This window comes from Panthera leo, chromosome E1 (genome assembly GCF_018350215.1).
Source record: "Panthera leo isolate Ple1 chromosome E1, P.leo_Ple1_pat1.1, whole genome shotgun sequence".
Lineage (NCBI taxonomy): Eukaryota > Metazoa > Chordata > Mammalia > Carnivora > Felidae > Panthera > Panthera leo.
In genome coordinates, this window is record NC_056692.1 from 54,320,142 (window position 1) to 54,336,113 (window position 15,972).

The 15,972-nt window shown below is 55.3% G+C and overlaps 1 protein-coding gene across 1 annotated transcript; it reads left to right on the top strand.

The window, feature by feature from the left end:
• Positions 1 to 5,936: 5,936 nt before the first annotated feature.
• Positions 5,937 to 10,802, top strand: RPL38 (ribosomal protein L38). The gene is made up of 5 exons (XM_042916718.1): positions 5,937 to 6,009; positions 6,209 to 6,247; positions 6,423 to 6,483; positions 9,864 to 9,986; positions 10,728 to 10,802. Exons 2-5 carry the CDS (start codon positions 6,245 to 6,247, stop codon positions 10,751 to 10,753), a joined length of 213 nt encoding a protein of 70 aa, XP_042772652.1. The 5' UTR covers positions 5,937 to 6,009; positions 6,209 to 6,244; the 3' UTR covers positions 10,754 to 10,802.
• Positions 10,803 to 15,972: the final 5,170 nt, after the last annotated feature.

The window sequence follows — 15,972 nt, forward strand, 5'->3', positions numbered from 1 at the left end:
GGCCCACTAGCTCATGTCCTTCCAGGAGCCTCCACGGCAGCTGGCCAGCTCCGGGAAGGACGTGGGGACATCCTCCGGCTCCCCCACAGGCTTGCCATCCAGGGGCTAGAAGGATGGGCTGAAGCAGGGACAGAGAAGGGAGGTGGACACAGGCGGGGGGTGCTAAGAGGAAGCCAGAGCTTCTTGGGAGGGAGCAGTTAAGGAGCAAAGAGCTGCCCCCTGCCCCTGCCCCTGCAGCTCCTGCAATGCCACCCCCAACGCACAGGACCCCCACGCGCACACACCCCAGGTTACGAGGGTATCATCGGGGTCATTCTGCCTCCCCCACCCCCCTCCCCCCATCCCTGTCTCATTAACACCTCTAATCCAAGAGGCCTGCCCGCGATCCCTCCCCGGGGACTCCCACCTGGCAGAGGGGACCCCAGACCCAGGACCCCACTGCCGAGGGAAGGGTCTGCTGTCACTCTCACCCAGGATGCTCCCTGGGCCTCAGGATTTATGGACTTTCATTTTCCCAGATTCTCAGTCGCATCCCTTCCTTCCCTCTGGTCTGCCGGGGTGTTTATCTCCCACCCCTTCAGCCCCCTCTCCCCCTCCCCTGGTTTTTAATTTGGAGCATCCGTCTGGAGCATTCTGAGATGGGGACGTCTGCAGCGTGAGCACGCTGAACTGCTGACAGCTCTATCGATTTTCTCTCTCCCGCTGCATAATGCAAGATATAGACAAGCTGATAGGCTGGCCCCTGTCCCTTACTTTGAAGGGACTGAGCCCTTTCTCTTTCTCACTCCAACGTCCCCTCACCCCTGCACACGTTGATATATAGGAGCGGTGCTTGTCTTTTACACTCTAGATGGATTCCCCTCCGCCCGATATTATTTTCCTCACTGGTGGACGACGTCCAATCCATCCTTTTTACGGTAGCAGATTGGACACCGTGGAAGCAGTTCACGGACTGAGAGGGGCCGGTGGAGGGAGGCAGGGGCGGTGAGGAGGTGTCAGCGGCTGGTGCTCCCACCGGAGAAGCCCAGGCAGGTGCCCTCTGCCTGCCCCACCACCCCCCCCCCGCCCCCCAGCGCTGGGGAGGGAGGACCCCGCCACTCGGGCTGACCAGCTCTTCTCCAGGTTGTGGCTGTGCATATCCACCCACAATTCCCGCCCTGGACTCGCATTCAATTAACAGTTACAGGGCCAGCTGCTGGGCTAAGCGTTTTCTGCTCCTCGTTCGTCGTATCTTCTGGTTTCTCATAAGCAGGGCAACCGCAAGACGGTTGCACAGCCTACGCACAATTGGCACAGTGGCCCAGAAGCCTTGGAAGGAGCAAATAATATCCCTGTTTGATAGAGACAGGCTCAGAGATGCCACTGAGGCTCAACGTCTCCCAGCCAGACACGGGATCTGCCCTGAGATTGTCATTCTCCAGAAACAGTTTTCTTCCCATCCTATGTCACAGTGTCTCCTCCAGGAAGACCTCTCAGATTGCTGCCACCCAGTCTGACTGCTTTTTCCTTCCAGCCCCCCTGGAACACATTTGCCTTGAGGGTTTGCACATTCTGGCAGGCTGCTCCCAGGGTGCTGGGTGGGTTTTCTCCCTTGTGAATCGGGCATCATGGTTACTTCCTCCTGGAGGATTTTCCTTGGGCCCACCCGGCCTCCCCAGCCTGGACTAGTCCCCTGCGGTCCCCATCTGGTCCCACAGTGAGAGACACTACTTACTGTACACACAGCCCTGATGCGTCACTGACTCCCCTGCTAGTCTGGGAGTTCCTTGAGATGGGGACAGAGATTGAAAGGATCTGGTGTCTGTGTTGTCACAGCTGTGCGGGGTGGGGGCGCTGGCACAAAACTCGAGCGGCACAGACTTGTCCTGAAAGGTGTTGCTGGGACAGAGAAAGCACCCAACGCGGTGCCTGGTTAACGGCGGCCTCTCTAAAAACGGCTGGAGTCCATTTACTCCATCAACGAGCTCTCTGGGCAGGTGGTTGTTCGCCCTCTTACAGGCCCTTGCAGGTGCAGTTGGGGGACGGGGGCTTTTCTCCCACCCCACCCTCCCCCACACCAGGGCTGCTGAGGGTCTGGCATCCGGTGGGTAAGGGGCGGGGGGCTGCTAATCATCCTACAACGTTCAGAGCGACTCCTGCCCTGGAAGCTCCTGCCCCAGTCCCAAAGGTCGGAGGTCGGTAGTGCCCAGTTGGAGAAACCCCATTCCAGCCTGACCAGTCATGCTTTGTGGCTTCTAACTCAGGGGCCCTGAGGTTCTCTCCAGCTGGGGAGGGCAGACTGGAGGAGGGGAGTCACCCATATTCCTTTAGTCTCACCATCCTGGGTCCCCCCAAAAAGCACCGGCCCCAACACTGGCCCTGGACTCTTTCCCTCCCTCCCATCCTTTTCCCAGGGAACCCCGTTCAGCCAGAAACACGGCAGACTCTCCCCTCCTGAAAACACGCAGGGTTTATCTTATTTTTAATTTTTAAAATTTATTTATTTTTCTTTTGAGAGAGACAGAGACAGCATGAGCGAGGAAGGAGCAGGGAGAGGGAGAAGGAGAGGCGGGGAGAGAGAGAGAGAGAGAGAGAGAGAGAGAGAGAGAGAGGGAATCCGCACTGTCAGGGCAGAGCCTGATGCAGGACTCGAACCCACGAACCCTGAGATCATGACCTGAGCTGAAAACCAAGAGTCGGATGCTTAACCGACTGCACCCCTGGGCGCCCCCTGCAGCGTTTAATAAACAACTTCCTTCCGAGGTGGCTTGAAGGCCAAAGGTGCAGGCCACGCGCACAAGCCTCTCAGAGACTTAAATGAGATAGCACATCCGAAAGCACCTGTGCCTTCAGGGACAAATACCACACTTGTCCCTTCATACCCGTCCTCGGAGCCCGGATTTCAGAAGGCGGCAAGGGGCTGTTCCCTCATGTTCCATTTCCAGTCATGGCCTTGGCACGCCCACTGGCGGTTGTGACACTACACCCACGGGCAGGGGGTGGCTTCCAGACCTCCTGGAGCGAGTGGGGATAACAGGAATTCAGCTGTCATTTCAGTTTTCCCAGGAAGCTTCGCAGCAGCCCCATGAGGAAAGAGAGAGGTAGGTGACCCCCCACACATCGCATTTGAAGCAAGTAAGTGAAGGAGGCAAGTCTGGAACTGGCCACAGGCCATTGTGCCCTGATGCCTACGGTGGGCAACCCCAGGGTGCCAGGCAGACCCACAGAGCAGCTTGGGGTGCCACTCCTCTACCCCTGCCCCCCTCATGTAGACCATGAGCTCCCCCACTGGAGGGGGCCCCGCAAAGGCCCAAGTGGAAGCCTGGTTGGCCATCTCACCACTTGGCATCACCCTTGGTTCTCTGGACGTGAACCCCACCAGCCTTCCCCTGCTGACACACTGACTTCCTGCCCCTCCCAGTGGGTCCAGATCACCCATTCCCTGCAGGTCTGAAAGGATCTGGAGCCCGAGGTGTGGCTTTCCAGAGGGAGAGGACGGAAGGCTGTCTGGCTCCCCAAGGGTGCAGGGGAGACTGAAATGAGACCACCGGAGGGCTTGCCTCCCCCCAGCACCCCCTCCAACCTCTTCTCCCCACCCCCACCTCCAGACGGTACCTGCCACACTGAACTATTTCCAGAAACCAAGCTACGCCGGACCATGGAAGCCTAGCTCTCACGTCTGGGGGTCTTTATCTCCTGCAGGGCCTGTGCTGTGTGGGTCTCAGCACCACCAGGGAGGATTCTGTCAAGTGCGGCACCGGCCCCCCACTCAGAGATGCAGACTTTGCTGTCCCACGACCATCTGGGGTCATCTGCCCGTGAAGCATGACGAACGTGCCTCTAGGCTCCTGGCCTCACCTTCCAGAAGCTGCTGTTTATTTTCCTAGTTGTGCCCCTTGGGGAGCTGGAGGGAACTTTGGGTACTTGAGCCAATCTGCCTTCGTGCTTTGTAACTACACCTCTATGTTCTCTTATTATACGGTTCACGAGGGCGAGCACCTGTCTCTCTGGGATCTCCACCCAAAGGGAGGTGCAGCCCCTCCCCTGTCCCCTGTCCCCTGCCCCTGTCCCGTAGGTCCTGTAGTGGAGAGAAACACCAGGCATTCACGCAAGAAATATCTTGTGGACCTACTATGCGCCGAGCGCTGCTTTGTCCTAATTAATTCCTCCCTCCCTCCCTTCCTTCATTCGCACTCCATTTAGTGAGTGGTCTCGGGTGACAGAATCCTCCTTGGTGGTGCCGACACCCACACAACATGGGAAACTCCACAAGGGGCCCAGGGCGGACCCCGCGGGAGGTGACGCTCACAGCCGGAGACCCCTGTGAGGTGAGCAGGGGCCACCCACCGTGCACGTATATACTGAATCTTGAGACTTATCAAATGACGCCAAGCCCCACTCTGGTCTTCAAAGAAAAGACGGCGCAAGTGTCTCGAAAGGTTAACGCTGTCACACAGTCTATCAGGAGTGTGTCTGCTGTGCCAGTGACAAGTGACAGGGGTCAGAGGTGAAGAGTCCTGCCGGGCAGTTGGTTGGGCTGAAAAACCGGTTGCTTGTGGCTGATCGCTGGGGGACAAAAGACCAGAAAGTCACCAGCCTGGGATGGAGGAGGGCTGGCAAAGTCAGGCTGAGGCATTCGGGGGTGTTTTTCTCAGGTCAGAGCTGAGGCTCCCATGATTCCCAGGCTGGACCCCAACCTTCAGACCATCTAAAATGAGGCTCCTGCCAATTAAGGTGTCCTCCTATTAATACCCAGATGCCTCTGTATACACATAGTTTGGCTTCTTTTGAAATGCTCCCTAGCACAGTTGGAGCCCTTTGTGATTTCCCTGGGGCAAGGACTGTCGGTTTATCCTTCCCTGTGTTCCCTGGGAAGATGCTCAAGCTGGGCTTGTCTAACAGAAGGCAGGGAGGGAGGGATGGTCGGACGGATGGAGGAGAGTAAGTTCAAAGTAAAGTTCATGGCCAAGTACTCCTTCGCTTCAGGTGGGTTGCTCTATAATAACGAGCACGCTGCAATCACATCCTGTCGTGCGGTTGTTAAATTGGGGGGAAACAAAATATAATCAAATGTAGACATTTGTAGAGAGGTTGAAAATAGACGACAAGTGGAGGATAAAAATAAAATCGATACCCTCAGGCTTCCCATAGCCTGCCTGAAAAGACGTTGTGTGAGAGCTGAGGGTAAAGGCCTGCGGAGAAAACGAGGTCAGGCATGGGCTGGAGGCTGGGAGGAACCAAAGGGGCAAAGGAAACGCTGCCTGCCCAGAGCTGCCCGCCCGTTTCAGGGGCACCGCCTCCGAAAGCAGCGGCCAGGAGTCTGGGCTTGGGATCTGACCACCGTGGGTTCGAGTCCTGGCTTCACCTCTCTCCAAAAGGACAAACCTTCATTCGCCCCGTGGGAAAAACTGGGGTAACGACGAGAGCCACCTGTCACAGGTGCGCCTGGGGATCAGAGGCTTAGCACAGGGGATGCCCCATGTTATGCTCCATCAATGTCAGCTACTGGAAGTATTAATTTACCCTCATTGCACACCAGTTCTTAAAGGAATTGGAAGCAGCATGACGGATTAGACGTCCACAGACAAGGCGATCAGACAGAAATGTGAGAAACCCCTAGAAAGTTCTAAAATGCACATTAAGAGGATCCCTTTATTTAAACAGGAAAATCTCTGAGTAGATGCCCAACGCACAGATCGAATGAAAGTAGTAGATAATAAGTGTTCGGTCTTTCAACCGGATCTGAAAGAAAGCCTAACAAAGCCTGGGGGGGGGACTGGGGATGGGGAAGGTAAAGAGAGTGAAGGGAGGAGGGAGGCGGCCCACTTTATTCCTCGATCTGCACTATTAATATGGGCCAGAAGGGGGCAGAGATGCTGCAACGGGAAGGACAAACGCCTATGTAATTCTTGACCCTTTGCAGACACCGTACCCAGTTTCCTTCGGGGGAGGGTTTAACTGCCAGGAAACGGAAGTCTCGCTCTTTTCCGTCCTCCCTTCTTGCCGCTCGCCGCGAGTGTCTCTTGGGCGGTAAGTGGGGCTCTGGCGGGTAATCCGGGGTAATCCACGACCGGGGGAGAGCTGAGGAACCCGGGTGTGGATCGAGGGTGCGGGGGAGGAGGATGGAGTGCGACGGGGTCGGCATTTCGGGGTGGGGGTGGGGGAGAGGAGCGGGGGGTCGTCGCGCCTCCCCGCGCCCCGTTGACGCTAACGCTTGTCTTCTCCGCAGCTGCCTGCCGCGCGCTCGCCTGCGCCCCTCGTAACCATGGTGAGTACGGCCCCTGCCGGGACCTTCCCCGGGAGGCGGCGGGGCCCCCGGGGCGGGAGGGCGGGCGGGGGCGCCTGAGCAGGGGTCTCCGATCCCCGCCAGGGACTGGTGGCGATGGTTAAGTCACAGCCAGAAAAAGCGTGTCTGTGCAGCTCATTGCCCGTTTGTGTTGCAGCCTCGCAAGATTGAAGAAATCAAGGACTTTCTGCTCACGGCCAGGCGAAAGGATGCCAAGTGTAAGTGGTCTCCCTGACCGGGCGCGAGGAGCGAGCGGTGGCGGGCGGGCGGGCGCGCGGGGCGGCCCTTACCCCGAGCGCCGTCCCCCGGCGTGTCCCCGGGGAGGCTGTTCCCGCGAGTGCCCGGCCGCCGGGGAGCGGCGGTTCTGGCGTGCTTCCCGGAAGGAAGACCTCGTTGGGCAGCGCGTTCCCTGCTCTGCCTGATGGTGAGCGCTTTCAGAGCTGTGCTTAGTTCAGAACAAGGTGTGCGTTCCGAGCAGAAGCCTTGCTGGGTGGAGGTCGGGAAAGGAGGGTCTCCGGACCCTGACTCCAGCGCGGCACTTTGGGCTGGGGACCCGCGGCGGTCAGGGTCCTGGCGCCGCGCCCAGGGAACCGCACGAAGTCGGCGGACTTGGTTTCCCGGCGTGTAAATCAGGGAAAGGAAGCGGTGCGTCCGAAAGCTACAACAGCAAGCTTCGGATTGGTGAGGTCGCGGCCCGGGTGCCCAGTTCTCCGCGTTCACACCACGCGTGGGGGGGGAAGTTCCGTTCTCGCTTTGTTGTGGCGCGGGAGGTTTGGGGGCTTGTGCTTAACGCGGGGTAGATGTTGAGTTCGTACCTTGGAGGGAGGGTGCTTTATATTTAGAGCGAGCGAAGGAGAGAGAGAATCTTAAGCAGGCTCCACGCTGAGCACAGAGCCCAACTCGGGGCTCAATCTCATGACCCTGGGATCATGACTTGAGCCTTTGGTGGCCGCTCAGGAGCCCCTTTGGGTTTTTTTATTTTTGGGGGGGTTTGTTTGTTTTTTAGCCCAGAGTCGTCCTCTTCCTGCTACATCAAATACTCCTTAAAGTTTCCTTTTCCACTCAGACGTGTCATTAAGAGAACATGAGATGCCCTGAACATGGCCTGGCGTCCTGACCTATTGACGTGGTTCAGGACCTGGTTGTCCTGTCTGGTGCTCTGTCCTTGGAGGGATGAAAGTGCACGTGGGCTCACAGGGTTGGGGGAGGGGGGTCCTATCTGTGTCCTTGTTGCCTTTGCACCTCTGGTACTTCTTGAGATGGTGGCCGTCTGTGGGAACAAGTAGCATCTGGTAGGGATGTCTGTCCGGTGGTTCTGGGGACCGCAGGTGACCGCGTGTGTGTCGTGTACTGTCGTGCTTAGAGAGGTTGTCTTGACAGTTTCGTTCGGACCAGGGGTGGTCACACTGCCTGCCTGAGTCACATCCCAGCTCTGTCGGTAAGTGGCCGTCCTCAGCAGAGTAGACACAGCACCCCCCTTTCCTTCAGTTGAAGATGGGACAATAGCATCTGTCCCACGGATTGGTGCAAGGATCACATCAGAGGGTCCTTTAGAGACCTCAGTATGTTGAAGAAACGGCCCCAAATCCGTCAGATTGGTTTGCGTTTTAATTTGGGAGCGTGGTTTTCCTGTGGCCTGTGAGGTCGGGGTTGCACCCCTGCAGACATAATAGGGTGTTCAGTGTCGGTTCAGTAAATTTTTTAAAAACTGAATTTACAAATATGTGTAATATAAAGCTTATTTTTACTTTTTAAAGGTTATTTAGTTACTTGGAGAGCAAGCTTACGCACGAGTGGGGGCGGGGCAGAGAGAGACGATCCCAAGCAGGCTCTGAGCTGTCTGTGCAGAGCCTGATGCAGGGCTTGATGTCAAGAACCGTGAGATCATGGCCTGAGCCCAAATCAAGAGTCAGACACTCAACCGAACGAGCCAGCCAGGCGCTCCCATAAAACCTGCTTTTAAGTGTGCAGTTCGCTGGCCCAGAGAACGTGCTCGCTGCATCTTCAGAACTCTTGATCTTGTAAGACTGAAACTACGCTCCTGAAACAGTTAACTCCCCGTCCTCTCCCTCCAGTCGCCAGCAGCCACCATTCTGCCTGCTTTGTGGACTGTTCTAGATCCTTCCTGTAGGTGAAATCAGCGGTGCTTGTCCTCTTGTGACTGGCTTGCTTCGTGTAGCGTAGGGTCTTCGTGGCTCATCCACGTCGTCGCGTTTGTCAGAATTGTCTTTTTAAGGCTGAATACTCGTTGTACGGACGTGCCCCGTTTGGTTTCTTCGTCCGTCAGTGGGCATTCGGTGTCTCCTCTGGTTGTTTTGAATGCTGTTGCCTTGGACACTGGCATAAAGTCTCCTGTTTCTGCTCTGGGTCCTTCGGGGTGCAGGACCGTGCCCAGAACGGAACTACCGCACGCTCTGATGATGAGTAAATGTCTCTTCTTTAAGAGATCCCCGGGTCTTCCCCGCAAACGTTGAGCCTGATGTGTAGACATAACAGCAGCTGCTAGGGGCAGTGCGGTGCCTTCGCTTTAACGGGAACGTTAAGGTAGCAAAATAGGTTGGTTTGAATGAATACCCAGTTTTCTGGATTTACTAAAACATAAGCTGAGGCGGCCCCTGCCTTGGGCGGGCTGAAGGGCTTCTTCCTATGCCATGTCTGTCTTCTCCGGCAGTTACTGGCAGAGACGGAGTTGTGGGTTGTGAGTCCGAGTTAATCTTGCGCTGCTTCTGCGGGGGCTGAGCGCTTGTGTCGGGTCAAGTACGGGGCTGAGACACCAGAGCCCTGTGCATTCCCCAGCCAGCGGATTCTTGATTGATACTGATAATCCGCTGATACGATAATAACGAATTCTGGGGAGAGTCTGGGCTGTTTCTAAAGTTACGGTGGGGAGTTTTGATGGGCACGTGAAATGGCCGTAACATACGGGGAAGCGAGTGGCCTCCAGAGCAGACCACGCCATCCACAGACCACAAAACTTTGACCTTGCAGCGCTGAGTTTGAGTTACACCTGGGACTCTTTGTTGTCTGTGCTGTGGTCCTGGGAGAGAATTTGGCAGTAGGAAAGAGGCCGGAAAAGGAGTTTCGTGAATTTAAGAAAAGCTTTAGCATATAACTCACTGTGTAGGTGATGGGATCCTGAAGCAAGCCGTTCCCATTGGCCCAGGGGATGTCCTCTCTGGAAGGGAACTGAAGGGAAATGTAGTGGTTTTTGTTTTGAGAGAGAGAGAGAGAGCGCTCCTGGGTACAAGAGGGAGGGACAGAATCCCAAGCAGCCTCCCCACTTAGTGCAGAGCCCACAGGGTTCAATCTCATGAACCTGAGATCATGAGAGCCAGAGTCAAGAGCTGGGACGCTTAACCGGCTGAGCTACCCAGGCGCCCGGGAAATACAGGTTTCTGACAACTTTTTAAATACTGAAGTCTTAGAGGACCTCTTGTTTTCTCTTTCAGCAGAGGCACGGTACAGGGAGGAGAGCACAGCCCTGTCCGTGGTTGCAGTCCAGAGTGCCCCTTTCTGCATAAATACAAAGCACGTGCGCTGCCTGACATCTCTTTTCTGTGACACAGTTTTTAATTGCTCATTCTGGTCTGTTTGGTAGCCGTCAAGATCAAGAAAAATAAGGATAATGTGAAGTTTAAAGTCCGATGCAGCAGGTACCTTTACACTTTGGTCATCACAGACAAAGAGAAGGCAGAGAAACTGAAGCAGTCCCTGCCCCCAGGTGAGTGAGTTTGGAATCGGGGCGGGGGGGGGGTAAGACCAGAAATGTGGAAGGTGCACGTGTGTCCATCTTGTTCCTTGAGTTGTCCCCAGATTTAGGAAGGTGCACGTGTGGCTTGTCCTAAGTATCTGCTTTTGCTGTTGGTCGTGCAAGGAGTGAATAGTCGTGGTCCCCAGCGTCCATCCCATACCAGGAATCGTTTCCTTGGCCAGAGGGCAGTTTGTTTCGTTCCCGTTCGTGCTTTGCTAATGCAGTGTGGGGCACTCGTCCGTTCTCCCCACAGCCCTGCAAGGTGGCTACTTTACTGTACCAGCGGTGCAGGTCGGGAAACTAAATGCTATAGGCTGTGAGCATAGGTTGGACAGGGCCCTTCCTGCTGGTGGGAGGACCGAGGGCCATGGGGGACACGGCCCGGAGCACAGTGCTCCCAGAGTCTGCCTCTTGACCGTGAGAAGTTAACCGATAGGGCCTCCCTTTGTAAGCACCTCTTGAGACTTGTTCATGGAGGCTGTGAGAAGAGGAGTGTGTTTTTTTATTATTATTATTATTATTATTATTATTATTATTATTATTACCATCGTCGTCAAACACTATTATTTTAAGCAAAACCACCTCAGTATGCTTAATTTCTGAGTTTTGTTAACCCTCTTTAGTTTTAAGTACAAAATCCAGACAAGCAAGAGTAACTCAAAATACAATGTATGTTTTGGGTGGCTCACTTCTGTATCTCTTTTCTCCTAGGTTTGGCAGTAAAGGAGCTGAAATGAACCCGGCACACTGATTGGAACTGTATTAAAGTTTTAAAAATTCCTAAAACGTCCTTTGTCTTTGAGGGCAGGAAGGGAAATGTTACTTGGTCACGGCTTGGTGGGAACAGGCGGGGGGGTCCCGGTTGCTACCTACTTGGTGTCCCTCATCTTTGGCCGTGATCCCAGTGGATGAATAGAACCATCCTCTTTTTAGCCTAAGTTTGAAAATAAATAGATGGAAATAGACGGAAGAGCCAGGTATTTGTGGAAGCAAGCCAGTGTGCCCTCGTGGGATTTAGAAGTCATTTAGGTAAAGTGAGCTTCCTGATAACGAAAATGGTAGTTACAAGGTGGAGTTGATTGGCCGTCTTAGAAGTGCGGAGCCCGCCCATCTTCCCAGCAGGGCTGCGTTCAGATCCACTGCGTGCTGTGGAAGGTCTCCCTTGACGCAGGGTAGGCATGAGGCTTTTCATCAGACTGAAACACTTGTTTCCTAAGTGCTCCCGCTCAGGGTAAAGTGGAGCGGAAGGGAAGAACGTTGCGGGGTGTAATGAGATCGTTGCCGCGAACAGAGGAGTGTTAGTCTACGAAATGGGCCAAGCTTTCCAGGGAAGAGGGAACAGGAAACAAGATCCTGGGACTGAAAGACAGTCTGATAAACCCAGTTGATGGTTAGGGGGGAGGAGCCGGGGTTCCTGCCGCAGAGATCTGACCCTGGGCCTTACGGCAGTGGGGTGCACGTCGAGTTCACAGGGGTGGGGGGGTGTGAATGGGGCCCACTGCTCAGACAGGCCCGTAAGGGTATTCCCAGCGTGAGCAGTGCAGGCCCCAGCCAGCCTAGGCTCCTTGGGGATTAAATCCCAAGTTCTACCACTTGCCAATTAGCGTGATCTTGAGAAATCACCTCACTGAGCACCGTGTGCTGGTAACCAGTCCCAGGGAACTGCAAACCTGTCTGCTCACTGCACCTTGATCTCACAGTCACCGTGGACAAGTCCAGCAGGGATAGGACCGTGCTTTCAGAGAAGAGACCGGAAGATGGCTTTGACAGGCGGTGGCGGTGTCCCGTGGTCAGCAGGTGTCTCCCTGTGCCGCTGCAGGGCAGTGAGCCTCCGAGGATCCCCTCCCCTCTCAGGACAGTGGGGTTGGGCAGGTGCTGTAGGATGCACATATTTCAAGCAGAAAAAACATTGAGGCCGACCAGCAAAGTGCCTCCACACGAGGTCCCTGGTACAAGTTGTGTGGGCTCCCGTGTGCAAGGCCCATGCAGGGCTGGGTGGGGTTTGCTAGACCGCCTTTCCCAGCGTTGCCTGAGTTTCCATATCGTTAAGGCAAATAACTATTGACCCTTCCGTGGTTTATTGTAAGGGGAAAGCGAATAGTAAAAGGTTTTGGAACCCTATCTGGCACCTGGCCATTTTGAGATGAATGAGGGCCATATCAGGATAGGCCACAAGGTGGCGACACGCTACAGCAAATGAGCGGTCTCCAGTGCCTAGTGTCTCGAGCTGGTTGACAAGATCAAATCCATTCCCAAGCAGCTAAGTGCCTGAATTCATTAGTTGATTTTTTTTTCCTTTTCCCTATAGAAATTCTAAAGCCATAAGGGAGTTATTGAGTCTAGTCATGAGCGGCACAGGTTTCTTCCAGGAGGGGTCCACAGGCGCTCGGTGATCATTGACCAACCCAGAATGGAGCACCTTCCATGGCTTCCAGTCTTCTCCATTCTTCGGGGGTTCGAGATTCCCAGGAAGAGGGCGGGCTTGCCACTTGGGCTCCTTTTGTCCCAGCACATTGTCCAGAGACCAGCCCCAGCTCCTAGGAGACAAGCCCCGTGGGCATTTGTCTGGCCTCGGAGTCTAGAGGAGGCACCCTTTCCTGCCGTGGATCTCTGCGCTGGCTTTTGCCTCAGCCATTTGGGGCACTTTTTCTAAACTCGCCATGATGGCCAAGGCCAACTGCAGAGATGATTATTCGGCTGGTTTGAGGCCTAGGTGTGTTCCAAGCCCTCGGGTGGCCAGGGTCACCCGCTGCGTCGCTGAGGTCAGCTTGTAGGCTCGGGTGAGCCCATTCGTGTTGCACAGCAGGTGAACGGCCAGGTGCGGGCCACGGCTGCCGGTTTGGAATGGGCGCGGGGGCTGTTCTCACGTCAACTCCATGAAGAGTTCCTGTTCCTCTTCTGCTGTTTTGCTTCACAGGCTGGCCTGCCTAGGTCAGCAGGCCCCTGGAGAAGCAGCTAGAACGATGGCAGTTGATCACTGTCTAGCTGGGTGCAGACTGGCCCAGCAGGTTTGGGTGTTCCACGCTGCACCCAAGTGGCTGCAGGGATGGCCCTGAGAGCGAGCTTTTGTGGTTTGTCAGGTGTGTGCAGGCCCACCCCTTGCCCCGCCCCCTCCCTCTCTGGGGCCCAAGCCTCCGCTCTGGCACGACGGTCCTGTACCGGGTTCAAGGTCAATTCCCCCAAAGTAGGAGGGGCCACCTCCCAGAAGGCAGACCCCTCCCACTTGAGGTCTCTGGCTTCTCCCCTAAAGCACTAAGAGTTCGCTGCTGTGATCTAATCTTCTGGAGAAATGCCAAATCCTCAAGCCTCCAAGGTGTTCCGGAGGCAGGGTCAGCAGCTAGAGCCTTCTGTGCTATTGGCCGAGAGGAATGGGAGGGCAACCATGCATGTGGCACCGGGCGGAGTGAGTTCCAAGGCCACATCCTCTTGTCTGCACCTGCCCTGGGCCCTGGGAAATCGCTCCAAGTACATTTTCCTCTGCAAGCAGCTGTGGCCACGTCAGAGACCAGAATCCATGTGTGAAATGGCCCTTGCGTATCTCTCCCCATCTTTTTTTTTTTTTAAATAAAGGTATTTATTATTTTTTTTAATGTTTATTTTTGAGACAGAGACAGAGCATGAACGGGGGAGGGGCAGAGAGAGGGAGAAACAGAGAAACAGAATCTGAAGCAGGCTCCAGGCTCTGAGCTGCCAGCACAGAGCCCGACGCGGGGCTCGAGCTCATGGACTGTGAGATCATGACCTGAGCTGAAGTCGGATGCTCAACCGACTGAGCCACCCAGGTGCCCCTAAAGGTATTTATTTTAAAGTAAAGCTTATTGAGGTGTAATTTACAGTGAAATTCACTTTTTTAGTGTGCAAGTCTATGAATTTTGACAAACGTTTATAGTGGCATAACCATCACTGCAATCCACATTTCCATCACCTAGAAACGTTCCCTCTTACCCACTCTCCCGCCCTGGTGGGGCAATCAGCCCTGATCTGTTCTCTGTCCCTGCAGTTCCCCAGTCTCTCCTTGCCACCCACCCCCCTCAGAGGACTCTGGGATTGTCCCCTTCCACACCCTTACACCGGATATTGGCTCAGAACCCTCCCCCAGAACACCCCAAGTTAACAAGTCCCCCCTTCCCAACACCAGACTCTTGAGAGCATTGATCACTGAGTGGGGTGAAGGCCACCTCTCCTCCCCTAGTAAACTTGAGACCCCATGCAGAGAGGAACACGGGTGTTTCATCCATCACCGTATCCGCTAGAACAGAGAAGGGGCTCAAAGTTTGTTAAATTCATGAAAACCCCTACGAAAACCCCTATGAGAAAGGCGTGGTCCACGGCCTCCTGTGGCCCCCTGGGCGCGTCCTCTTTGGGCATGCGTAGATGAGATGGCCACAGCCAGGCTCCGGGGACCATCCCCTGACTACAGATCCGCAAGCCCTCTCTGGCCCCTGGCCCTTTGATAGGGGTCATGGTAGGGACATCGGTGGTCCACCAACCTCTAGCAGCCATGCTTTCAGGGCACCCAGCTCCCCAGCCAGAAACTCAGGAGTCTCTCGAGTCCCCTTCTTCACCCCTGTCTCTGGCCCCCTTATGACCACCCACAAGACCGTTTCCCAGCCCGACCTGTCCGTAACTCCTCCACTCCCACTGAAACCCCGGCGGCCCTCCACCCTGACCTCATCCTCGCCTCAAGCCTCACCTCTCCTCCCCCGCCCCTGGCGTCCTGCGGTCACACCACACTGTTTGCAGTTCCAGAACCGACCTTCTCACACCTGGCCCTCTGTGAGTGCTCAGCATTCTCAGGGCCAGGCGACCACGAGAGGCTTCACCGGATCTCCGACTACCACCAACCCCGTCTGTGTCTGCTGACTCTGCTCCCCTTTGCTTTCCCCCGCAGCCCCCTCTAAGACGGCGGTCTGCAGATTTCTGTGTGCGCCATTAGCAGCCACACCCTGGAGCGCAGTGCCCTCGGCCAAGGGTTTCCATCGGCCCTGTTCAGTGCCTGTGGTGCATGGCACATAGTAGGTGCTCAGTAAATACATGCTGTTGACGGTCTTGTGTCCTCCCGCCCCCTCTCCCCCCCCAGATGTCCAGCCCTTCCCTCCCTCCTGGTCAGCTCGAGGATCCGTTCCTCCAGGACCTCCTTCCGCCTGCCCCAAAGAATCAAGCTGCTCTTCCCAGGCCCCAGTGTTTCCAAAGCCGCATCAAGTCAGTTGTTTGGGCAGATGGCTGGGGGCTCCCAGGACAGAGCCACATCTCAGTCCGCGTGGTTTACGAAACCGATGCTCCATAAATGATGGGGAGTGAATTTAGAACTAGTGACCCAGGGGCAGACTGTTGTTCCCCGAGGCCCCAGTCTGTCAGCTTACTTAACTCTCCTCTGGAAGCCCTAGGAATGGCTGTCTCGACTCTCGGGCCGGGACGCACTGCTCGCAGTACTCCCTGACGCTCCACATCCTGGTTTGATAATAAGTGATGAGAACCCAGGGACCTGGAGACTGCTGTTAAGAAACAGGAGCGGTGGGGCGCCTGGGTGGCTCAGTCGGTTAAGCGGCCGACTTCGGCTCAGGTCATGATCTGCGGTCCCTGAGTTCCAGCCCCGCGTCGGGCTCTGTGCTGACAGCTCGGAGCCTGGAGCCTGTTTCCGATTCTGTGTCTCCCTCTCTCTGACCCTCCCCCGTTCATGCTGTCTCTCTCTGTCTCAAAAATAAATAAATGTTAAAAAAAAAAAATTTTTTTTTTAAATAAATAAATAAAAAGAAACAGGAGCGGGGCGCCCGGGTGGCTCTGTCGGTTGAGCGTGGGACTCTTGATTTCAATTCAGGTCATGATTGTAGAGTGTGTGCTAGCAGCTTGGAGCCTGCTTGGGATTCTCTCTCTCCCCCTCTCTGTCTCCCCCCGCCCCCCTCCAAATAAATAAATTTAAAAAAACAACAGGAGTGCTTGGGTGATGTTTTCACTT